Source organism: Salmo salar, chromosome 22 (assembly GCF_965601325.2).
Source record: "Salmo salar chromosome 22, fSalSal1, whole genome shotgun sequence".
Lineage (NCBI taxonomy): Eukaryota > Metazoa > Chordata > Actinopteri > Salmoniformes > Salmonidae > Salmo > Salmo salar.
In genome coordinates, this window is record NC_138312.1 from 33,695,841 (window position 1) to 33,721,071 (window position 25,231).

The 25,231-nt window shown below is 45.0% G+C and overlaps 1 protein-coding gene across 1 annotated transcript in view; it reads left to right on the top strand.

The window, feature by feature from the left end:
• The first annotated feature begins 9,028 nt into the window (after positions 1–9,028).
• Positions 9,029–25,231, top strand: part of LOC106583170 (sodium channel protein type 8 subunit alpha) — a 117,542-nt gene continuing 101,339 nt past the window's right edge. Inside the window, exons 1-2 of the mRNA XM_082967492.1 lie at positions 9,029–9,163; positions 13,665–13,999. Of these exons, the coding sequence (XP_082823618.1) occupies positions 13,721–13,999 (279 nt within the window). The 5' untranslated portion in view covers positions 9,029–9,163; positions 13,665–13,720. The remainder of the gene's footprint in view (positions 9,164–13,664; positions 14,000–25,231) is intronic.

Genomic DNA, 25,231 nt, shown 5'->3' on the forward strand with positions numbered 1-25,231 from the left:
ATAATTCAAGCTGGTTTCTGCTTTTGGTGACGCCTGACCTTGAATTGAAAATGGATGTTTGTACTTTTGTGGCTATGTACTGTCCTAACATAATCTAACTTTATGCTTTTGCCGTAAAGCCTCTTTGAAAATCGAACAATGTGGTTAGATTAAGGAGATGTTTATCATTTAAATTGTGTAAAATAGTTGATTGTTTGAGAAATTGAAATTATTAGATTTTTGATGTTTTGAATTTCCAGCCTTGTTAGCAATCCCGGCTCGGGGTTCATTGCTAACCTGTAGCCCCAACAGGTTTTAAGGAAGTTGCCCGTGCCTTTAATGTGCCACACTCAAAACCCTGAGGCGCCACCAAGACAAGCAGGTCAAAACCCCAGGCGACAGCCATTTGGCCAATCTTCACTGGCTCTTTCGAATGTGACTGGTGAGTCATATCTCCCAAAAAGGGAAAGAGACCTTTTTGGACTTACTGTACATCATGGGATGTCCAAAAACTTGCCTTTGACTTGACGGAGAGGATGGGAATCCAAAACACATTAAAAAAAGAAAGGCGGTTGGCAGGCGTAGACTAGTTTTACAAAGCGGCACCCAGAATTATCCATCCGTATCCCACAAGCAAACAGTCTGGCGGGGTGTGTGTGTGTGTGTGTGCGTGTGTGTGTGTGTGTGTGTGTGTGTGTGTGTGTGTGTGTGTGTGTTTAATCAATATTTAATCAGTTACATTCCAATGAATTTGTTAAAAAAAATCATAAATATTACACACTATTGAAAACTGTTTGCTCTTGAATTTCATTTTAAAGACTGCTGGGATTTAAAGTCTTGCCTTATTCAAATGATAATGAGTTTAGTTTAACTACACATCATGGAGTGTAAGGAGAAGTTAAAAGAAGAGAATAAGTGCAGGTGAGGTAAAACATAGGGTTAGGCAGTTACAGGTTTAGAACTACTGAATTTATTAAAGCACCATATATAAAAGCGGGACGAAACCCAAAGTGCAAAATAATAACATTCTCAGGAAATAGTAGGAGAGATTCCTCTCAGGAAAACAAGGAACATTTACAATGACCGACAAAGACAAATGACAGAGGGAGTATATATATATACAGTGATAGAGTGGGAATTGGAACCGATGTGTGTAATGATGACAAGACAAGTCCGGGGTTAATGAGTGAAGGGCACTTGCCAGCAGCAGGTTCAGCAGCAGCTAGAAGGCCGGCGACGCCGAACGACTGAGCTGGACAGGAGGGGTAGCCAAAGCGAAGGCTGGTGTGACAGTAACCCCCCCACCCACCCCCACCCCCCCGAGGAGACCGCCGACCTTGGGGACGACCCCAGAGACGCGGTGTGGGTCAATGGGACGACGCCTGTGGAAGTCCCGAATGAGAGAACGGTCCAGGACGTCCCGCACCAGAACCCACCATCGCTCTTCGGGACCGTACCCCTCCCAGTTGACTGGAGAGACCCCCAACAACGCTGTGAGTCCAACAGACTGTGGATGGAGTACGCCAGAGCCCCCTCATCATCCAAGGGAGTGGGAGGTGCGTCGTGTGGTCCAGCACTAGCCAAGGGACCAGCTGCCCCCAGTCTGAGGAGAGATGCATGAAATGAGGGTGAGATACATTAATTGACAGGGAGCTATAATCTGTACTTCACCTCATTCGCTCTCCTCGGGGCTTTGAACGGCCCAACAAACCGTGGGCTCAACTTCCGGGCAGGGCAGGCGGAGGGGCAGGTCCTTCATAGAAAGCCAGACCCTGTCACCGGGGTGAAAGACCGGGGCCACACTGCGGTGACGATCGGCCTGCGCCTTCTGCCGGAGGACGACGCGCTGGAGATGTATGTGTGCTGTGCTCCATACCTCCTCAGCACGCCGGAACCAATCGTCCACCGCAGGAGCCTTGATCCGACTCTGGTGCCAGCGTGCCAGGGCCGGCTGATAGCCTAGAACACACTGAAAGGGTGTGAGGTTAGTGGAGGAGTGACGGAAACGCAGCCCACTCCCCCGGCCGGTCCTGACAGTAAGTACGAAGGTACCTACCCAGTTCCTGTTTTACCCATTCCACCTGCCCATTTGATTGGAGATGGTACCCGGAGGTGAGGCTGACCGGGACCCCCAGTCGTTCCATGAAGGCCTTCCAGACATGGGAGGTGAACTGAGGACCACGGTCAGATACGACGTCCTCCGGATCCTGTAGTGCCGGAAGATGTGAGAGAAGAGAGTCTGCATGGCCGTAGGGAGACCAGGCAGAGGAATCAAATGACAGGCTTTGGAAAACCGGTCCACAACAGCCAGGATGGTGGTGTGCCCCTCTGAGGGGGGAAGGTCTGTGACAAAGTCCACAGAGAGATGGGACCAGGGTAATTGTGGAACCGGCAGTGGGTGGAGTTTGCCATAGGGGAGGTGTCCCGAAGTCTTGCTCTGTGCGCAGGTGGAGCAGGAAGAGACGTAAACCTGGACGTTCTGGGCCAAGGTGGGCCACCAGTACTTGGCGGAGAGACAATCGATAGTATGGGCTATACCCGAGTGCCCTGACACGAGTGCTATGTGTGCCCAGACAAGGAGTGGTCCCACATAGCCTCTCCAAAACGGATCTGACATGAGACACGTTGCTCGCTTGTAGTGGAGTACACCAAGATGTCGTCTATGTACACCACTACACAGCGACCCAACATATCTCTAAACACCTCGTTAATGAAGGATTGAAACACATAGGGTGCAGTTGTCAGGCCTTAGTGCATTAATCGTAGTGCCCGGTGCTGAAGGTGGTCTTCCATTCATCCCCTTCTCTGATGCGCACCAGGTTGTAGGCACTGCGTAAATCCAAGTTGGTAAAGTACTGAGCACTGTGCATCTGTTCGATCACAGTGGGTATGATAGGCAGTGGATATCTTAATTTATCAATTGCCTTTTTCAGTGTCCGGTAATCGATACATGGACGCAGACCTCTGTCTTTCTTCTTCATGAAAAATAACCTGGATGAGGCCGGAGAGGTGGACGGACAGAGAAATCCTTGGGCCAGCGCCTCTTGGACATAGACCTCCATGGCTTCGGTCTCTGCATGCGAAAGAGGGTAGATGTGCCCCCGCTAGAGGGTAGAACCAGGCAGTAGGTCGATAGTGCAGTCCCATGGGCAATGAGGGGGCAGGCACATGGCACAAGTCTTAGAAAAAAACACCTGTTGGTCCCTGTATTCCTCCGGGATAGGGACGTGGGTAGCCTGGTCCGGATTTTCCACGGAGGTGGCAGGGAGGAGCAAGGCACATCCATGCCTATCTGGGAAGGTGCAGGAGCGCTCCTCTGCCTGTCCCTTCCTCGCCTGGTTCTCCTTCTGTGACAGGTGTTCCAGGGGTTGTCCGACTCCCCGCAGTAGAAGCAGAGACCCTGTTGACGGCGACGTTGACGTTCCTCTGGAGGAAGGTGCGTCGTGCCCACCTCCATGGGCTCAGTCTCGCTGCAGGTTCCTGGGAGAGACCCGAACCCCCGGGATGGGCGATGAGGGGCACGCAGGAGATTATCCAGGCGGATGGCCGTGGCAATGAGCTGGTGCAGCGTGAGGTCCTCATCGCGACAGGCCAGCTCGGTCTGGACGGCCACCTGTAGCCAGCTGCCAAAAACCGTCAACAGGGCCTGGTCGTTCCAGCCAGTGGACACAGCCACCGTCCAGAAATCCAGAGTGTACTCAGACACTGTCCTGGACCCCTGACGTAGACGGAGGAGACGCTCACATCCCTCTCGGCCCTCTGTAGGGTGGTCGAAAATGGCACGGAAGAGTTGGGTGAAGCGCTCATAGGATTGCACTTCTGGACCGTCCCTTTCCCAGACAGCGTGCACCCCCTCCAGAGCCCGGCCTGTCAGCTTCGAGATCACCAAGGCCACCTTGTCCCTCTCGGAGGCCGTCCCGGCATGACGGGCAAGGTGGAGGTCACACTGCAGGAAAAAAAACCTACAGTGAGCTGGGGTGCAATCAAACTTCTCCTAAAGGGGCAGGTGGACGTTGCTGATTGGACCGGGTGATGTAGATGGTGGTGGGGTGGCTGGAATGACTGCGGGAAGCTGGGAAGGTGGTGGTGTAGCCTGCAGCTGGCGTACGGTTCGGAGCACCTCGTCCATGGCATTCCCGAGGTGCTCCAGGCACGAGTTGTGGATATTCTACTGCTTCCTGTTCTCTTGGGTCGGTCATTCTGTCACAAGTGTAGAGAGGAGTAGACAGGAGGCAGTTGCAGGTTTAGAACTACTGCATTTATTAAAGCACCATATGTGCAAAATAATAAAGTACTCAAGAAATAGTCGGACAGATTCCTCTCAGGAAAACAAGCAACATTTACAATGACCAACAAAGACAAATGACAGAGGGAGTATATATACAGTGATAGAGTGGGGATTGGGACCAGGTGTGTGTAATGGGGTGGCAGATAGCCTAGTGGTTAGAGTGTTGGACTTGTAACCAAGAGGTTGCAAGAGCAAATCCCCGAGCTGACAATGTAAAAATATGTTGTTCTGCTGCTGATCAAGGCAGTTAACCCACTGTTTCTAGGATGTCATTTAAAAATAAGAATTTGTTCTTAACTGACTTACCTAGTTAAATTAAAAAACTAAATGGTGACCATCAATGGAATCCAGGCTCTATAGTACCACAGAACTTATTAAGATTCAGTTCTGGCTCTCATTTATAAAAAATTAAATAACAGAAGACATTACCTGGGATAATATTCACTCTCACAGGTGACCAAAAATAACATTATTTTTTTTATTTTTTTATTATGATGACGAGACCCCGATAGCTTGGCAAATTGTGTCACTTTCCTAAAAATCTGTCAACCTTGGCCATTTATTTTCCTTTATAGTTTGTTTCTCTAAGCATGGCCATCATCCACATACAATATTTTCTCTCCAAAATGATATTTTTTGTGTATGCAATGAGACATTGATCTTAGGAGGGGCGTCTTTCCCCATGATACCCTACCAGCAGGAAAGTGGCCTCCATTCCCTATTCCAATGTATATGGACGATGTATTTTTTGTCTTGCCCCTAATTTGACATATTAGTAAAGACAAGATTCAATTGAGAATAGTCTGAGGGTGAAAATACAGTATGATCAATAGAAGAGAGAACAGCGTGTACAGCCTGAGGTAAGGAACAGAGCGCAAGCTTTTTTTTTCAACTTTCTCAATCATCAATAGTCACATCATGCAGCCCATTTACACTATACACAAGTATGTGGACACCCCTTCAAATTAGTGGATTTGGCTATTTCAGCAACACCCTTTGCAGACAGGTGTATCAAATAGAGCCATGCAATCTCCATAGACAAACATTGGCAGAAGAATGGCCTTACTGAAGTTCAGTGACTTTCAACGTGGCATGGTCATAGGATACCACCTTTACAACAAGTCAATTTGTCAAATTTCTGCCCTGCTAGAGCTGCGCCGGTCAACTGTAAGTGCTGCTATTGTGAAGTGGAAACGTCTAGGAGAAACAACGGCTCAGCCGCAAAGTGGTAGGCCCAATAAGCTCACAGAACGGGACTGTCGAGTACTGAAGCACATAGCACGTAAAAATCATCTGTCCTCGGTTGCAATTCTCACTACAGAGTTCCAAACTGTCTCTGGAAGCAACTTCAGCATCTGTCAGGAGCTTCATAAAATTGGTTTCCATGGCCGAGCAACCGCACACAAGCCTAAGATCACCATGTGCAATGCCAAGCATCGGCTGGAGTGGTGTAACGTTTTCCACCATTGGATTCTGGAGCAGTGGAAACGCCTTCTCTGGAGTGATGAATCAAACTTCCCCATCTGGTAGTCCAAAGGACGAATCTGGGTTTGGCGGATGCCAGGAGAACGCTACCTGCCCGAATGCATAGTGCTAACTGTAAAGCAATCTTCTTTTTCACTGTGCTCATCACCCTCTGTCATGTGTAACCATTTAATAGGCTACATCAGTGCAACAATGTTATCATCACTTGCCAGTGATGCACTCTCTCCGCAACTTTCCCCAACAGTTAATTTGGCCTAGGCCTATTTTTCATTAGCAATAGCAAGCCTGCTTCTCTCCATGAAAAGCCTACTAGGCCAAGTATAAATAATAAAAATAAATATCCTATAGCTTTTGTAGCTTATAGCCTTTCCTGGGATTTCACAAGAAGAGGAACAGAGAAGCTTGTGTCCGTATCACAAGAATAGCTGGAAGAGAGGGGCTAGTTGTGTAGCTTACGAAGCTAAATATTAGCTAGATATTAGGCCACTCATTAGCTAAATATTAGGGCTATAAATATTTACCTGTCAAAGTGCAAGAAAAAAGTTTACAGATTATGAAATGGCAGAACTGTGGGTTCCTGCATGCTGCACTCTGCAAAAGTCGGGCTGTAGGCAAAAAACATATGTCTGTTCTTGTATTTTATTAGGATCCCCATTAGCTGTGGCAATTGCAGCAGCTACTCTTCCTGGAGTCCACAGAAAACATGAAACATTACATAATACAGAACATTAATAGACAAGAACAGCTTAAGGACAGAACTACATGCATTTAAAACTGCACACAGCTGGTGGGGTTTGACTATGCAAACAATTGAATTTACATCACATTAATGTTTCTTCTAAAAACAAAAAGTGATGCAGTCAGTCTCTTCTTTACTTTCCGCCAAGAGAGACTGGCATGCATAGTAGGCTATTGATATTAGCCATCTGATTACAGTAAATAACAAGACAATAACCGATTAAACGTCCTGTTTTGAATGCTTCATGCAGAAATAACTACATAAAGTCGAATCAAATTGTGGTTATCACATGTAGACTTTACCGTGAAATGCTTGCTTATGAACCCTTCCCAACAATGCAGAGTTTAAAAATAAGAATAAATGACTAACACAAGAGGATTAAAATGAAATGCACAAGAATGGAGCTATATACAAGGATAACCATACAGCCTTGGCCTGATTATGCACCCATTTGGATCAGTTATGGGTTTATTCTTGACAGTTCACAAGGTCCAGAAAGGTACATTAGCAGGCTACTTATATGGTGTATTTTGATCACACCATCTCTCTCTCTCCCAGGCTGGAACTCGACAGTCATATGGTGTATTTTGATCACATCATCTCTCTCTCTCCCAGGCTGGAACTCGAACATTGACTGTCGCTATTGCCAGTTGTATTGCATGAACCAATGATTGCATGCCACATCATTGACTGTGCAGTCGGGCATCAGATTGCTATGTCATATCTGTGCAGTCGGGCATCAGATTGTTATGTCATACCATGTGTTTAGCTTACAGAATATGTTAAATATCTATCCAGGCGTTGTTAGATCTGGCATGCATCTACTCTGCAATGTAGTCAGGCAGGAATTCACCAAAAGCCATTGAAGGGATGAAAGCTTGGTCGAGTTCCTTCCCGACTACTCTGCAGGTGATGCATTGCATCAATCAATGGTTGCGTGCCATGTCATCGACTGTGCAGTAGAGCATCAGATTGCTATAGCATATGATGTGGTTACAGATGTGTTAAATACCTATCCAGACGTTGTAAGATCTGGCATGTGTCTGCAATGTAGTCAGGCAGGAACTCAACCGGTGACTTGCCAGCCATTGCCATGGGCGTGTTTGTATTTGAGCAGGAAGCCCACAGCATGCTAAGTAGGGAATTTATCAACAGCCAATCCAGCACAGTCTGGAAGCTATAGCAAGCCTTAATTGGTCAATGTACTGCCATATTGCCAAAAATTTCAGCTCTCTCGAATTGTTTGCTATGCTCTGTTCGCCACTCTGTTCACTGAGCTCAACCACAGAGCTCATCTGCCTTGCTTATTTCACTGCGTGCCGCTTTCCTTCCATTGAAAAGGATGGCTTCTGTCATTTTGACATCATCGAGTAGATATTTGTTGAGTGTTGAGGTGCGGGTAGCTGCCCATGGTGCTGAATTGTTGTTTCCTGTGCGACTGTTTACTGGCACAACTTGGGTTTAGATATGACATCTGCTTTACCTGTCCTTCCAATTAGTTAACATACAACAGCACCTCACTCTCATTGTTTCATTTAATAACATTTGCTCTGTTGATAACAGAATGGCTAGTTATTATAGACTAAGGAAAGTTGGGCAGTTGCCACCATTTCAGCCATATGACAGTATAGGCATCTGGTTATGAAACTGGACACTGTTCACCAAAGGTAGGCTAACAAATTATATCATTTTATGTTTCTCAGGATAAAACCATGGTAACTTCACTACCTTGAGTTAAAGGACATAGTTGTTGCTGCCATTCCCTATCTCCCCAATATATTATTGTTGAACGATGACTTTTCACTGAGTCTCCCAGTACCCCAGGAACGAGTATGGTTGTCTGGACTGACTGCGGCAATAATAATGTTAGTGACCAGATGGAAGCCTCCACATAAGCTCAGTATAACTCGATGGCAACAAAACTTCCTTGAAGTTCTTTCACTAGAGCTCTCCATAGCTGGTGTGAACACAAAGGAAACAACATTAGATACATTCAATGGAGCAGTCGAAAAGGTCAAAAGCTTATGAGGTAATGTAATGTAATCATGTTTGAATTTATCAATTGTATTTTGAATATGTGTAGGCCTATAGAATATCGATGTATGCAGGCTGATTCTATTCATGTGTGCCTTGGTCCAACAAACAATTTTACAAACATAAGATGAGGAATGGGTCACACCTACCTAGAAGGGGGAGGGAAAGGAGAGATGGGACAGATAGGACACATTTTTTCGTTTCTATATATATGTACTTGAATATTATTGCCTGTCTGGGATCTGAACCTGTCATAAAAAAATATATAATAATAATAAAAAATGTATCACAAAAAAAAACAGTTTTGTCATCCACTAAAACAAACCCAGAAATCAACCATTTTAACTTTTGGATAACACATTATATGATAGTCTTCTTAACTATTAGTTGAATAACTTTGTTCTGTTTTGTGCAATCATGTTGCTTGCGATACTGCAGTCACTGGGCCGTTTTCAAACCAAAGGCATTTACCGACACTCCCTAACAATTTGCTGAGAGTCATCAATTATGCAGGGTACCCGCACGCGCTGGGAAGGGAGGTAGCAGCAACAATATGGCGTCAGCCGCAGTTTCTCCCGAATCTTCTGGACATCTGCAGTTCAGTGCCGGCTGTCTGGATTTCTGTTAATGCGGGAAAAGTAAGTAGATATTATGTTGTCTTGTCCGGCGGGGTTTTGGCGGAGGATGGATCATGCTACTTCCCTGTCTACAACCTGCATCCCCAATGCCGCAGAGCGGTCCCCCTCTCAGAATCCTTTATCCTGAATATTGTGGATAGCGCTCCTTGCCAAAGCTTGTGCAAATATGCATGCGAAACCTCAATTACATGTAGGGATGACAGTCTTAGCTGAAAAATATAAGCTTATACTGCGAAAAGTGGTGGAGAGTGTTAAGCAGGTAAATCGGGGTGTTGGCCTGCCTCTGAACGGAATGACATTCTATGTGTCAAAATGTGAAACATACGCATACGCTGGGATGCCTCGGGAAGTAGGAGCACGTCAAACTTCAGTGCGTGTTAGCGCTGACATCGACATACATGCAGGCATACAAGGTAGCGGTATGAGCTTTGAGTCAACTTCTATTCTCGATACCCTAATCCTTTGTAAGACCATTTAACTGTAACTGTGATAGTGTTACCTCATGCACCCCACCTCCACTCCATCACCCCTCCCCTTGCAATTTTGAGGCTATATTGCTTGAGATAGGCATGCCTCAGGTTTGGCAGTTGAAGGGGGACCGCGGCACCCCCTCCTCATCTCTTTACAGCCCCCATCCCCAAATAGAGGTGGATAACAAATGTCCACGATGGTGTTATAACCCTTCCATGTTAATGTTGGGAGCCTTATGGCTTACCTAGGCAGTCTTTTCGGGTGTGGTGCTATACAATACGGTCGTCAATGGTATCTGGGGAGCTTACCAAAAACCATTGTCTTGATAATCTATAACAATTTATACCATTTACTTCGAACGGTGGAGCTGAGATTGTTTTGGAGCAACACAGTTAAATTAATGACATAGCCTAGAATTTATACGAGCAGTGCATGTTTTCAAATGGACTTGTGCCTCTGTCATAGAAGCATCCTCAATACTGCAGTATTTTAGTAAAGGCTTTGGCCCGCATGCCGGGGACAAGGCACGCGCGTGTGTAAACAGTGCATGAGCTACAATACAAAGTCATACTGATAGACCATACAGTGGAAGAGTTATTACCAGTTTATAACATATAGGCCAAGAAGGTGCGCATTTTACTTTGTTTAACGGTTTTACATGTGCTATGGGGTTTATCAAGTGATAACCTGTAATGACAATTGTTTGGAGAGGAAATCCACTTATAAATTAATCGATTATTGTCCTGACATGGGCAACATGAGCAGTTTTCTGAATGACCTCCATTTTGGCAGGGGTTTAACGATGCCACCCTGTTCATTCATAGACAACACTGAAAGCGCAAGAGCCAGATTATATCCAAATCAATGGGATTGGCATGAAGTCTAGACTAATTGACTATATTGTGTTCATATTTGAGTATATAATTTATTCCAGTCCATATTGCTCTCATTCAGTATCCTATCCGGTCAATGCTAAATTAGGCAATTTGGAGTTATTGAATTCTGTGTGCCACTGGCATGTAGGCCCTCGTGTAGACGCACTGGATATGCTGTGCTGCTGCTACCCTCGTCTGATTCCGTGCGGACTCCTCTATCCAGTTGCGTTTCTCTCCTCAATAGATCTCCACTCTGCCCCTCCTCTTCACATCTGTCTCCAGACTCTCCACGATGTCGGATGCTCTCAGTTTCGTCTTTCTTATAGCCCACCTCTCAATAATAGAGTGAAACAGTTGCGATAAATAGTTAAATTACAGGCCTAGGCAACTCTGCTGGTTGGGCGTTTGGATGTCTCTTTTCTTGGCATAGAGGACACACGCATAGAGGACTCGAGCTAGCGCTTCCTTTGAGGACTCTGTCATCAGTGGTGCTGAAACGGACAGCGATAGGCAGCGCGATCTAAGGCGACGTCAGTTCAACATCTAGTTTTGATTTACATTTGGTTGAGTTGTCAACTAACTTGTATTCAACGTGAAAAAAACATGTCTCCATGTCATTGGATCTAGGTTAAAAGTTTGGTGAAAAACAGACGAAATGACCTTACTTTGATGACTTTTTGCAAATTCAATCATTTTCCCACGTTGATTCAACGTAATCGCATATATTCTTTTGGTTGAAATGACGTGGAAACAACGTTGATTCAACCAGTTTTTGACCAATGGGGCGGCTTCCAGAAGCCACTGGAGTTTTCTACCATCTCAGGTTCGGTTTCATGCGATTAACAATCCTTCTCACAACGGACTAATCACTCGTCTGTCTGTAGCAAAATCTAAATGGATGTTACAATTATGCTATTGGTAAATACGCATGCTTATTGGGTTGAATGTCCGGGATGGCATTAGGAACAGCATGCACTCTCAGCGATTGAATGAACACGTGAGTAGCCTTCATTTTTTGAAGGAAATGTTTTGTATCACAAGGTCCCATCCTTCTTGGAATGTGGTTGGCTATTACATTGACTTGATTTACCTGCAGCCCAAATGAGGACAGAATGAATAGTCTTGATTAACTCTACACATTCGCTATAGGAAAGCCAGTTGGACAGCTCCTCTATGCCATCATTAGTAAATTAGTTCCCCATATGTCCTGTGGTGCATCAATGTTTGTGAATCACCTTGAACGTAGATCAATTGATGTAACATTTGTGGAAGGAGACTTGGAGGTTGCACCAGGGTCGGGTTACTTAAAACGACGACTTAATTTCCTAGTGGTACAATCTCTGGTGTCAGCGGTTTATAGGTATGGTGGCTTTTAAGGTTTCTTTGCCCTTCGTTCATTCCTGGCCACATTAATTAGTCGTGAAATGTAGCGTAACCTCTATAACATGCACTGCAATGTTCATGACGATGATACTTGAAAATGTATCTATATCAGATCAGATAATAGCCTACATGTTTATACAAAAAAATAACATCACACCCGTGGCAATATATTTGAAGAGAACTAGATTTCCACTTAAAAGTCACGAAAATAACCTGGACTAAATTATTCTGAAATCAGAAGAATTCAAATGAATCTGTTAGGAGGCAGGTGAATCTCATTTACGGTGTAATTTTTCTCACCTATGAGTAAGTTGCAGGTGCCTACAGGGTAAAAATAGCCATTCAACCAGTTTTGTCAAGAGAAAACAAAATGTTCTGCTCCATTGCACTCCACTGTAATGTGCAAGGGTGAAAATATATTAGAGAGCAACTGTCATTTACACTAACACATTACAAGTCAACAATACTGAAAAATGAAGATCCATCATGACCAGGTTATGGCAATGATCTGTGGTGTTTTGAGAATCTACTGAAGTCATATACGTTTGTTATCCATCATACCACCGGAACTCCAGCATTCTAGAGAAGCATTGCAATGGAACAGAAGAGGACGAAAGTTCCAAAGGGACCATATTTAGATTTTGGTGCCATAGTACCTACCTTTTCCAAGTTAGAATGTGGGTACAAAGGGAATATCTTATTAAGATATGTAATGTCAGGTTTTTCAGAGAGAGAGAGAGAGAGAGAGAGAGAGCGAGAGAGAGAGAGAGAGAGAGAGAGAGAGAGAGAGGAAGTATCCTAGAACATTAGTCAGATATTCCAAAGAAAGACATTTAACAGAGCTCCCTCCCTCCAGAAGCAGTACAGGTCACCTGGGACAAGGGAAGAGCCCATGCAGCAGACAGACAGGTACAAGTAAACAGAGGGCTGGAGGTGGCCATTCATTCTTCTCCCTGTAGGGTCACCAAGGTAATCAGCAGGCCAGCCAGACAGCGTCAAAGCCACCATGAATGATTGAAGTAGATTGAAGTCACAGTTCTCTGAAAACCTCAGTGGCAGCCCTGATTTCTGTGGCCTTTATCTGTATGCATTTTGAGAAAGCAAGAGAGAGAGAGGAGAGACAGAGAGAGAAAGAATCATATAGAGGGAGAGAGAGAGTGTCTGGCTCAGGTTCTTAATGGTTGCACATCCTCTAGTCAGGATGCCTTGCTTTGTCGGCTTCCTCTCTGACAGAGATAGAACATTTCACCCTGTCTCAGGCTTAGGGAGAGCAACAGACAGACAGATAGACAGACACAGACAGAGAGGACACAACCGAGCAATTAGTCTTGTTAATAAGCACCATGATGAAATATAAATCTATCAGATGTTTCATTCGTCTCTTTGTTCTGCCATCTAATTTGAACTAAAAGAGGAGACCTTCATGAGATGTTAGCTAGCCTTCTGAGTGTTGTTCAATTTCATTGTACCCAAGGTGATATTTTAAACAAGATCATTATGACTTTTTGCATTTTGTAATTTGATAGTAGGACAGGCTGTTTACCCAGATGCTGAACTGCCAAATACTTCCTAAATCATAACCAAAGTTCTTCGTGAAAATGGATGTTCTCAACTTGAGTTTCATTAGAGATATGGATTTGTCAGCATTTATACCTTTTATCCTGTCTCTTTTTCTCCTCCTCTCTCTCTCTCTCTCTCTATCTCTCTCTCTCTCTTTCTCTCTCTCTTTCCCTCTCTCTCTCACTTTCCCTCTCTCTCTCTCCCTCTCTCAGAGCCAGATGTCCTGGATGAAACGTAAATAAAGCGGAAATAGCTGTAGGATGAAAACATGGCCGCGCCCGGTCTCGCACCCCCAGGACCTGACAGCTTCAAGCTGTTCACCCCCGAGTCGCTCCTTACTATCGAGGAGCGCCAATTCCAGGAGAAGATCAAGAAAAAGCCCAAGCCCAAGTCGGACAGCAGTCACCGCGATGAAGAAGAGGAAGAACCCATGCCCAATGGTGATCTGGAGGCGGGAAAGTCCCTCCCTTTCATCTACGGGGACATCCCTAATGGGCTGGTGGCGGTACCACTGGAGGACTTGGACCCTTATTATATGAATGAGAAAGTGAGTTCCTACACCACTCAATCCCACACAGGGCTCGACATGACAAAGGGATCAAACTAACTCTCCTGCAGTGAGAAGTTAGGGGTTGGAGGGTTGTGGGGTAGGATGGGATGGGTCCGAGGTTTGAAAGTAGTACTGGTATAATATCTGTTTAGAAAAATAATTTGAGGAAGGAACAAATGGATTGTTCTATACTCAAATCTTTGTAGCTTGCCTTTTAAATGTATACTGCTAATGACTGTGTTATAAGTCCTAATGTGTGTCCCCTTATATTAAGCTTTAACCACGTTTATGAATGAGATGTTAACCTTATGGGTTAAGTATAAGGGAAAAAACACTACCATGGCTTGGCTATGAGTAAATTTAGAATAAAACTATCTATAGGAAACTTGATGAACCTTTTACTGCAGGGGACTAAATCAGGGTCACACAGAGTGTTTCTTGGTAGTCTTAAACAAAACTACTTTGAAACAATATTATACACCTCACACACATTGTTATGGGCTTAAAAAAAAGAAGACACCTGTACCATGCCAGATATACAGTTGAAATGTATTCCATTTTGAGTTTCATTCCAGTATTACACTTTATATACATCACAGAAGACTGAAATACAACAAAACCGTTTGGCATAAAACACCAGATTTACAACAGTTTTTGAATTTTTATGTTTGTGTTCCACATCGCTGTACCAGCCATGAAAATAGGGTTATGGCACAGAGTCAACAGCAAAGATGACCTTGAGGTGTGTTATTGCTCTTTAATAGTTTGACCACTGGGAGAGGCAATTAGAGCCAGTCGATTCCTAAGAAGGCTCACATAGTGCTCATAAGTATGTTCTGAATGCTCTGGCTAGCACAATTACCCAAACGATGCTGGTGGATCCAGTAACTCTGCAGTGAATGTCTGGAGCTCTGGACCGCAGGCCTGTTTGGTAATGCTTATGTAGTCTTATCTGTTGATTGATGCTCTGTGTTGCTGCACTTACTGGAAATGTGCTGGTGGATGCTGGCAGCAGAGATGACACCAACGGGCCTCTCTGAATATGTGCTATCAGTGCTAATTGAATTTGCTAGTGAGGAAAATTGCACTTGGATCATGAGGGTGTTCTGTCGAAGCAGACAGTCTGCATGTGTGTGTGTGTGTATCTGGGTTTCTGTGTAGGAGAATGTGGTGTGTGTGTGCAAGTTTATGCATTTAGTGTATGTACATTTCCCTGCATACTGTACATTTAGCACATCTTCATAGTATTTTTGCATGGGATACTTTTTCCCTGCCTACTTGTACCAATTTGAAGGAGTTAGCAGCTGTTTTGTTTGTTGCATGGCTTCCTTAAAAATACAACCACCATATCGTATCATGATTCAGGCCAGACACCACATACGCCCAATTTGGTATGCATACACAACACATAATAGCTCCCATTTAGCATAAGTCAAATGGTTGCTTCCCCTACCAGCCCAGGGCACAACAGTACAGTTTCCCTTTCAGTTTAGGCCCCTCTCCCCTCAGCCTCCACCCCCCAGTGTAATCCAAGCCCAGGAGAGGAGAGGAGGGGCTGGCTCCACCTTGAGGGTGGTAGAGGTGAGGAGCAGCCTGTTTCCTGGGCCAGCTGGCTGTACTGGGCTGAGTTGCTGGGCTGAGCTGGGCTGGGCAGGGTTGGAGAAAGGGTTAAGCTGAGCTGGATGGCTGGGCTAAACTGGGGGCTGGGCTGGCTTGGGTTGGAGGCAGGGCTGAAGGCTAGGATGGTGGTTGGGCAGGGCTGAGGCTGAGGCTGGATAAGAGGCTGGACTGAGCTGCAGGCTAGGCTGGGCTGGGCAGGCCTGTAGGTTAGGATGGAGGCAGGGCTGGGATGGGTTTTCTAGCCTGTAAGATAATCTAGGGCCTGCAGGGCTATAGAGAGCCACTCAGCAATGTGTGTGTTTCCTATGATCTAACGATCCATGGACTTCTATGATGGCAGCCAGAGGAGGGGTGATGGCGAGGTACAATTGCTGAGTTTAACCCTCTCCTTCATCCTCCCCGCTTCCTTACCCCGTTGCCCTATCTGATATGCTTGGCTCTCTCCTTCTCCTGCCTCTGCTCCCTTGTTCCTTTGTTCTCCCTCCCTGTCCTTGAGGAGGGACAGAGGTAGACTCGTTCATCAGGTGGTGCTAAGTGCTCCCTCATGCACACCTCTCTCATGTCAGGAGCTGTGTCTGTCTCAGTGACCTCCATCCCTAGATCTGTGTGAATGTGTGTGTGTGTGTGTGTGCGTGTGTGTGTGTGTGTGTGTGTGCGAGCATGCGTGTGTGTGTAAGAGTGAATGAGTGTGTGTGCGCGCATGTATGCTATCACGCCTCTCCCTCACTCTGCCCTCCCAAGGTCTCTTACCTTTGTGACACACACACTGCAGGCCGGGCTGTGTGTGTGTGTCAATTACGTAAGAGGACCTGGTAGAGAGCAGAGCGCAAGTCACTGACCTGCTGGGACCAGGATGGTCTGGGACACACAATGGGCCTCCGCCTCCCTGGCCATTCAGAGCTTTTACTACCACCCTCCCTCCCCTCCCATCCACACCTTCACCTTTCATGACACCTATGGGAGCCCCGGCATGCATATTCATTTGTCACCTCAAAACCTCCTCCTCAATCTCTCAACCTCTTTTCTCTCTCTACCTCTCCAGGTTTCTCATTCTCTCCTCTACTCGACCGCCAATTCCCCTATCCCCTCCCTCTCTCCCCACCTCCATGTATGCAAGCTTGCGTATGACCGTGTGTGTGTGTTGCTGTCAGCTGCAGTGAAACCTGATCACAGCACTCATGAATCGAGTAGGGGAAGAGGGGAGCGGTGCCGGTGAGGGAAAAGTGCAGTCACTGCAGTTTCTCTTCTCCCCTGGCTGTGGTGGATGTGTGTGTTAGTGTGTGTGTGTGTGTATCTGTGCATGTGAGCATTTGTGCAGGCGTATGTGCACGCATGTGTGTGTGACAGTGCATGTGTGTGTGAGTACGTGTTTGTTGAAGATGGGGTTGAATTTAAGTTGAGCCACAGTGAACGCTGTGTGTGTGTGACAGTGCATGTGTGTGTGAGTACGTGTTTGTTGAAGATGGGGTTGAATTTAAGTTGAGCCACAGTGAACGCTGTGTGTGTGTGACAGTGCATGTGTGTGTGAGTACGTGTTTGTTGAAGATGGGGTTGAATTTAAGTTGAGCCACAGTGAACGCTGTGTGTGTGTGACAGTGCATGTGTGTGTGAGTACGTGTTTGTTGAAGATGGGGTTGAATTTAAGTTGAGCCACAGTGAACGCTGTGTGTGTGTGACAGTGCATGTGTGTGTGAGTACGTGTTTGTTGAAGATGGGGTTGAATTTAAGTTGAGCCACAGTGAACGCTGTGTGTGTGTGACAGTGCATGTGTGTGTGAGTACGTGTTTGTTGAAGATGGGGTTGAATTTAAGTTGAGCCACAGTGAACGCTGTGTGTGTGTGACAGTGCATGTGTGTGTGAGTACGTGTTTGTTGAAGATGGGGTTGAATTTAAGTTGAGCCACAGTGAACGCTGTGTGTGTGTGACAGTGCATGTGTGTGTGAGTACGTGTTTGTTGAAGATGGGGTTGAATTTAAGTTGAGCCACAGTGAACGCTGTGTGTGTGTGACAGTGCATGTGTGTGTGAGTACGTGTTTGTTGAAGATGGGGTTGAATTTAAGTTGAGCCACAGTGAACGCTGTGTGTGTGTGACAGTGCATGTGTGTGTGAGTACGTGTTTGTTGAAGATGGGGTTGAATTTAAGTTGAGCCACAGTGAACGCTGTGTGTGTGTGACAGTGCATGTGTGTGTGAGTACGTGTTTGTTGAAGATGGGGTTGAATTTAAGTTGAGCCACAGTGAACGCTGTGTGTGTGTGACAGTGCATGTGTGTGTGAGTACGTGTTTGTTGAAGATGGGGTTGAATTTAAGTTGAGCCACAGTGAACGCTGTGTGTGTGTGACAGTGCATGTGTGTGTGAGTACGTGTTTGTTGAAGATGGGGTTGAATTTAAGTTGAGCCACAGTGAACGCTGTGTGTGTGTGAGTACGTGTTTGTTGAAGATGGGGTTGAATTTAAGTTGAGCCACAGTGAACGCTGTGTGTGTGTGTGCCCGACAAACATGTTGGCCTGGGCCCTTCGTAGAAACGTTTACTTAATTGCACCCACATGATGTCCCAGGTCTAAATCAGTCCCTGACTAGAAGGGAACAATGAAAACATGCGGTGTAACTGGCTTGGAGGTCCAGAGTTGAGTTTGAGGGAACTAGACAATATAGCATCTACAGTAGCTTAAGCCAGGTTGTTAGATCTGTTTGTGCTTCAGACAAGCTGAAACAGGTATGGTCTGGCGACCAAAGAATGTAGCACTGTATGGTGTAACCAGCGTCTCTCCTGCTAGCCATTTTATCTCTATGGTATTTTTATTTATTTATTTATTTGATTTATTTCACCTTTATTTAACCAGGTAGGCAAGTTGAGAACAAGTTCTCATTTACAACTGTGACCTGGCCAAGATAAAGCAAAGCAGTTCGACACATACAACAACACAGAGTTACACATGGAGTAAAACAAATATACAGTCAATAATATAGTAGAAAAATAAGTCTATATACAAAGTGAGCAAATGAGGTGAGATAAGGGAGGTAAAGGCAATAAATAGGCCATGGTGGCGAAGTAAATACAATATAGCAATTAAAAAACACTGAAATTGTAGATTTGACAGTAGATGAGTGTGCAAAGTAGAAATTCTGGGGTGCAAAGGAGCAAAATAAATAAATAAATACAGTAGGGGAAGAGGTAGTTTGGGCTATTTATAGATGGGCTATGTATAGCATTGACCCCCATAGCCATTCTCTCTCTATGGTGTAGTAGCATTGACCCCCGTAGCCATTCTCTCTCTATGGTGTAGTAGCATTGACCCCCGTAGCCATTCTCTCTCTATGGTGTAGTAGCATTGACCCCCGTAGCCATTCTCTCTCTATGGTGTAGCAGCATTGACCCCCGTAGCCATTCTCTCTCTATGGTGTAGTAGCATTGACCCCCATAGCCATTCTATCTCTATGGTGTAGCAGCATTGACCCCCGTAGCCATTCTCTCTCTATGGTGTAGTAGCATTGACCCCCGTAGCCATTCTATCTCTATGGTGTAGTAGCATTGACCCCCGTAGCCATTCTATCTCTATGGTGTAGCATTGGCCCTCGTAGCCATTCGATCTCTATGGTGTAGCATTGACCCCCGTAGCCATTCTCTCTCTATGGTGTAGCATTGACCCCCGTAGCCATTCTCTCTCTATGGTGTAGTAGCATTGACCCTTGATAGCCATTCTCTCTCTATGGTGTAGTAGCATTGACCCTTGATAGCCATTCTCTCTCTATGGTGTAGTAGCATTGACCCCCGTAGCCATTCTATCTCTATGGTGTAGCATTAACCCCCGTAGCCATTCTATCTCTATGGTGTAGTAGCATTGACCCCCGTAGCCATTCTCTCTCTATGGTGTAGCATTGACCCCCGTAGCCATTCTATCTCTATGGTGTAGCATTAACCCCCGTAGCCATTCTCTCTCTATGGTGTAGTAGCATTGACCCCCGTAGCCATTCGATCTCTATGGTGTAGCATTAACCCCCGTAGCCATTCTATCTCTATGGTGTAGTAGCATTGACCCCCGTAGCCATTCTCTCTCTATGGTGTAGCATTGACCCCCGTAGCCATTCTCTCTCTATGGTGTAGCATTGACCCTTGCTAGCCATTCTCTCACTATGGTGTAGCATTGACCTCCGTATCCATTCTATCTCTATGGTGTATTAGCATTGACCCTTGCTAGCCGTTCTTACACTGTAAAAAGTGGGACAGCACTGTTGTTCATCTGAAGTGATTTTTCTGATTGGTATGATCCAAAATTACCCTTTGGTTTATTCAACCTATTCTATTAAATTTACAGATCAATGTGATGTTTTGAATTGAATGAAAGCTTCTACATTCCTTTTAACATCTTGTGCACATTCGCATTGCATAGCAGTGAGTACAATGTAGCGGCAGCAACCTATCAGAAGTATTGGAGGCATGGTCTATTGTAGGTGTAATCCTAACCCTGTGGTACTAAAGAACCTGGACTCCATTGATGGTCACCATTAGTTTTTTTATTTAACCTTTATTTAACTAGGCAAGTCAGTTAATAACAAATTCTTATTTACAATGACAGCCTAGGAACAGTGGTTAACTGCCTTGTTCAGGGGCAGAACGACAGATTTTTACCTTGTCAGCTCAGGGATTCGATTTAGCAAACTTTTGGTTACTGGCCCAACACTTTAACCAATAGGCTACTTGCCGCCCCAAAACCAATATTGGTTACAATATTGGAACCAGTTCATGTGAAAGTCTCATGTAAAGAAAGTGTTTGGAGTCATTATTTCATGCTATGGAACCAATTTCATATCTTGATTAACAAGAAATTGATTTCATTGCTTGTAACCCAATTGAACAAATGTGTATAGGTAATTCCAAAGGGAAAAATCTACTTGGTACAACATGAAAATTGGGTTGTATATACATGTTTGTTTTTATGTCGTTTATTAGGTTTAACCAGTGGGGTAAGTGTAGTGTTGAAATAAAGACGTTGTAACTTGAAATATAGATTTGGAAATAATTGAATATAACAGTTGGCATTGAATCATTTTTTTGGTTTCAACAAGTGTTTGCTTTTTTCAATTGATAAAACCTAACTCATTTACTTGCAACCAGTTCACACATTTTTTTTTAGGTTGATCCAAAGAGTATTTTTTACATTGTATCTCTGTTATGTAACCAGTGTCTCCTGCTAGTCATTCTATCTCTATGATGTAACCAGTGGCTCTATTGCTAGTCATTCTATCTCTATGATGTAACCAGAGTCTCTCCTGCTAGTCATTCTATCTCTATGGTGTAACCAGTGTCTCCTGCTAACCATTCTATCTCTATGATGTAACCAGTGTCTCCTGCTAGCCATTCTATCTCTATGGTGTAACCAGTGTCTCCTGCTAGTCATTCTATCTCTATGATGTAACCAGAGTCTCTCCTGCTAGTCATTCTATCTCTATGATGTAACCAGAGTCTCTCCTGCTAGTCATTCTATCTCTATGATGTAACCAGTGTCTCTATTGCTAGCCATTCTATCTCTATGGTGTAACCAGAGTCTCTCCTGCTAGTCATTCTATCTCTATGGTGTAACCAGAGTCTCTCCTGCTAGTCATTCTATCTCTATGATGTAACCAGTGTCTCCTGCTAACCATTATATCTCTATGATGTAACCAGAGTCTCCTGCTAGTCATTCTATCTCTATGATGTAACCAGTGTCTCCTGCTAGTCATTCTATCTCTATGATGTAACCAGTGTCTCCTGCTAGCCATTCTATCTCTATGATGTAACCAGTGTCTCCTGCTAGCCATTCTATCTCTATGATGTAACCAGTGTCTCCTGCTAGTCATTCTATCTCTATGATGTAACCAGTGTCTCCTGCTAGTCATTCTATCTCTATGATGTAACCAGTGTCTCCTGCTAGCCATTCTATCTCTATGATGTAACCAGTGTCTCCTGCTAGTCATTCTATCTCTATGATGTAACCAGTGTCTCTCCTGCTAGTCATTCTATCTCTATGATGTAACCAGTGTCTCCTGCTAGCCATTCTATCTCTATGATGTAACCAGTGTCTCCTGCTAGCCATTCTATCTCTATGATGTAACCAGTGTCTCCTGCTAGTCATTCTATCTCTATGATGTAACCAGAGTCTCTCCTGCTAGCCATTCTATCTCTATGATGTAACCAGTGTCTCCTGCTAACCATTCTATCTCTATGATGTAACCAGAGTCTCTCCTGCTAGTCGTTCTATCTCTATGATGTAACCAGAGTCTCTCCTGCTAGTCATTCTATCTCTATGATGTAACCAGTGTCTCCTGCTAGTCATTCTATCTCTATGATGTAACCAGTGTCTCCTGCTAACCATTCTATCTCTATGATGTAACCAGAGTCTCTCCTGCTAGTCATTCTATCTCTATGATGTAACCAGTGTCTCCTGCTAGCCATTCTATCTCTATGATGTAACCAGAGTCTCTATTTCTAGTCATTCTATCTCTATGATGTAACCAGTGTCTCCTGCTAGCCATTCTATCTCTATGATGTAACCAGAGTCTCTCCTGCTAGCCATTCTATCTCTATGATGTAACCAGTGTCTCCTGCTAACCATTCTATCTCTATGATGTAACCAGAGTCTCTCCTGCTAGTCGTTCTATCTCTATGATGTAACCAGAGTCTCTCCTGCTAGTCATTCTATCTCTATGATGTAACCAGTCTCTCCTGCTAGTCATTCTATCTCTATGATGTAACCAGTGTCTCCTGCTAGCCATTCTATCTCTATGATGTAACCAGTGTCTCCTGCTAGCCATTCTATCTCTATGATGTAACCAGTGTCTCCTGCTAGTCATTCTATCTCTATGATGTAACCAGAGTCTCTCCTGCTAGTCATTCTATCTCTATGATGTAACCAGAGTCTCTCCTGCTAGTCATTCTATCTCTATGATGTAACCAGTGTCTCTCCTGCTAGCCATTCTATCTCTATGATGTAACCAGTCTCTCCTGCTAGTCATTCTATCTCTATGATGTAACCAGAGTCTCTCCTGCTAGCCATTCTATCTCTATGATGTAACCAGAGTCTCTATTTCTAGTCATTCTATCTCTATGATGTAACCAGAGTCTCTCCTGCTAGTCATTCTATCTCTATGATGTAACCATAGTCTCTCCTGCTAGTCATTCTATCTCTATGATGTAACCAGAGTCTCTCCTGCTAGTCATTCTATCTCTATGATGTAACCAGAGTCTCTCCTGCTAGTCATTCTATCTCTATGATGTAACCAGTGTCTCTCCTGCTAGTCATTCTATCTCTATGATGTAACCAGTGTCTCTCCTGCTAGTCATTCTATCTCTATGATGTAACCAGAGTCTCTCCTGCTAGTCATTCTATCTCTATGATGTAACCAGTGTCTCTCCTGCTAGTCATTCTATCTCTATGATGTAACCAGAGTCTCTCCTGCATGGCAGACTGCTGCTGTCCCCAAATGAACCTGGCTGAGTAGCATACTGACTGGTCATTTCCAATGGCTGATGCTGATCACACAGGGACAGTGAGTAGGTTTGAATGAGTAAAACATATCCAGAATATGTCCTTCATACACTGATATAATTAACCATAGCTAGGTCCCACGTTGGTGACTTTATTCACTTCCTATCATGCCATGGCTGTGATTTTAAAGAGTCAAATTACCCCCCCCCCCCACCTCCCCCCACACACCCTTTCCTCTCTCTCCCTCTTTCTCTCTCTCTGAGGTGTAGTAAATTAGAGCAAGGGCCTGGCTTTAGCGGCCTGTCTGAGTCCTTAGTGTCTGATGACACAGCATGCTTCTGCCGAGGGGAGGAGAGGGGGAGTAGAGAGGGAGGGAGAGGGGAAGGGGAGGGGTTTGGGAGGGGGGAGCACACCACACAGGACATCTAGAGGGGATTGATGCTCAGTGGAGTTGGACTGGCTATATACACTCTTAGAAAAAAGGGTTCCAAATGGGTTCTTCGGCTGTCCCCGTAGGATAACCCTTTTTGGTTCCATGTAGAACCCTCTGTGACAAGGGTTCTACTTGAAGCCAGAAGGGTTCAACCTGGAACCAAAATGATTCTTCAAAGGGTTATCTTATGGGGACAGCCGAAGAACCCTTTTAGGTTCTAGATAGCACCTATTTTTATAAGAGTGTAGTACATATGTGTGCCGGGGAGGGAGGGATTGTGGGAGGGAGTGTGGGAGCGAGTGTGGTTGGATAATGATGTGTTAGCATTATAGTACATGCGGTTGCGTAAATGCTGGCCAGTAGGTTATGTATACTGTATACCGTAATAATACATCTCTGGATGTATTAATGCTAACGTTTTAGCAAGGGTTTACGATGGTTTGTCTCACTGAATGTGTTTCTGTTTTGCGAAGGTCATTGATGTCTTAGACAATGATTCAGACAAAAATCCTGGCTGAAGTCAGGTGTTTAAAGAACAGTCTAATTACCCCCCCCCCCCCCCCCCCCCCCAGCTGTGGTAGGCTGCTCCCTCAATGACCTACTCTCCATTGTTTCCCGTTTAGCCTTCTGTCATGTCTTTCTCTTTCTCTCTGCTGCATGCTGCCTACCCCTCCCTCCCTCCCTCCCTCCCTCCCTACATCTACCCATCCATCTCTGCTTTGGCTCTCTCCCCTCTGCAGCTCTCAGGATTTTCTTCTGCATTCCTCCCTCTCCCCCTCCACCCCCTCATTCCCCTCTCTCTCACTTTCTCCTCCACTGCGTGCCCCCATTCCTTTCTCTCGCTCTCTCTCTCTCTCTCTCTCTCTCCTTATTTTGCTCCCTCTCTCTTTGTCTGTCTTTGCTGCTGTCCCTGTATCCCTGCATGCCCCCTCCACATCCCTCTCTCACTGCTCCACTGCATGCCTTTCCCCCTCCCTCCTTCCTCTCCCTCTCTTTGGTTGTCTCTGCAGCTGCATTCTGCCTCCTATTCCTGCATATGTATTTCTCTTCAAAGCTTCTATTGTGGATGATGAAACTTGCAGTAGCTTTGCAGCAAATCCGTCATGAGACATTCCGTTTGCATTGTGTGTGTATGCATGTAAGTGTGTGTGTACTAGTATTTAGATCAGTGGGACTGCATTCCTGTGTGTGTACTGTGAAAAGGACCCGTGCCACTCTGTGTGATGGTGTGTGTTTATGCATGTGAAGCGTGCCTTTGATTATCACACAGTGGGTCCAGCACACCATGCATCAAATGGTTGATATGTATTGGCCCATTTCAATATGTCCGGGAATCGTAGGCTAGTTAGCCTTCTCTTCTCTCCACAGTAATGGGGCGCCTCACTATGTCCTGGCTTCTATAGGCTCTCTCTCTCTCTCTCTCTCCTCTCTCTCTCTCTCTCTCTCTCTCTCTCTCTCTCTCTCGTAGCTGTGCTACAGTAGCCAGTTAGTGTAATCAATAGCAGATTTCTCCCTCCTCTCTCTCCACATCCATCCAGCTTACAGACATACTAAAGCCCCTTTACAATTTAATTATGATTCTGTATGTATATTGATTGACCTAAATTGAAACACAGGCCTAGCATATTAGTGATGAAACCGATGTATGGGGTGTGTGTGCATGCATGTGTGTACGTCAGTGTGTGTATGATGTGTCATCACAAAATGAAA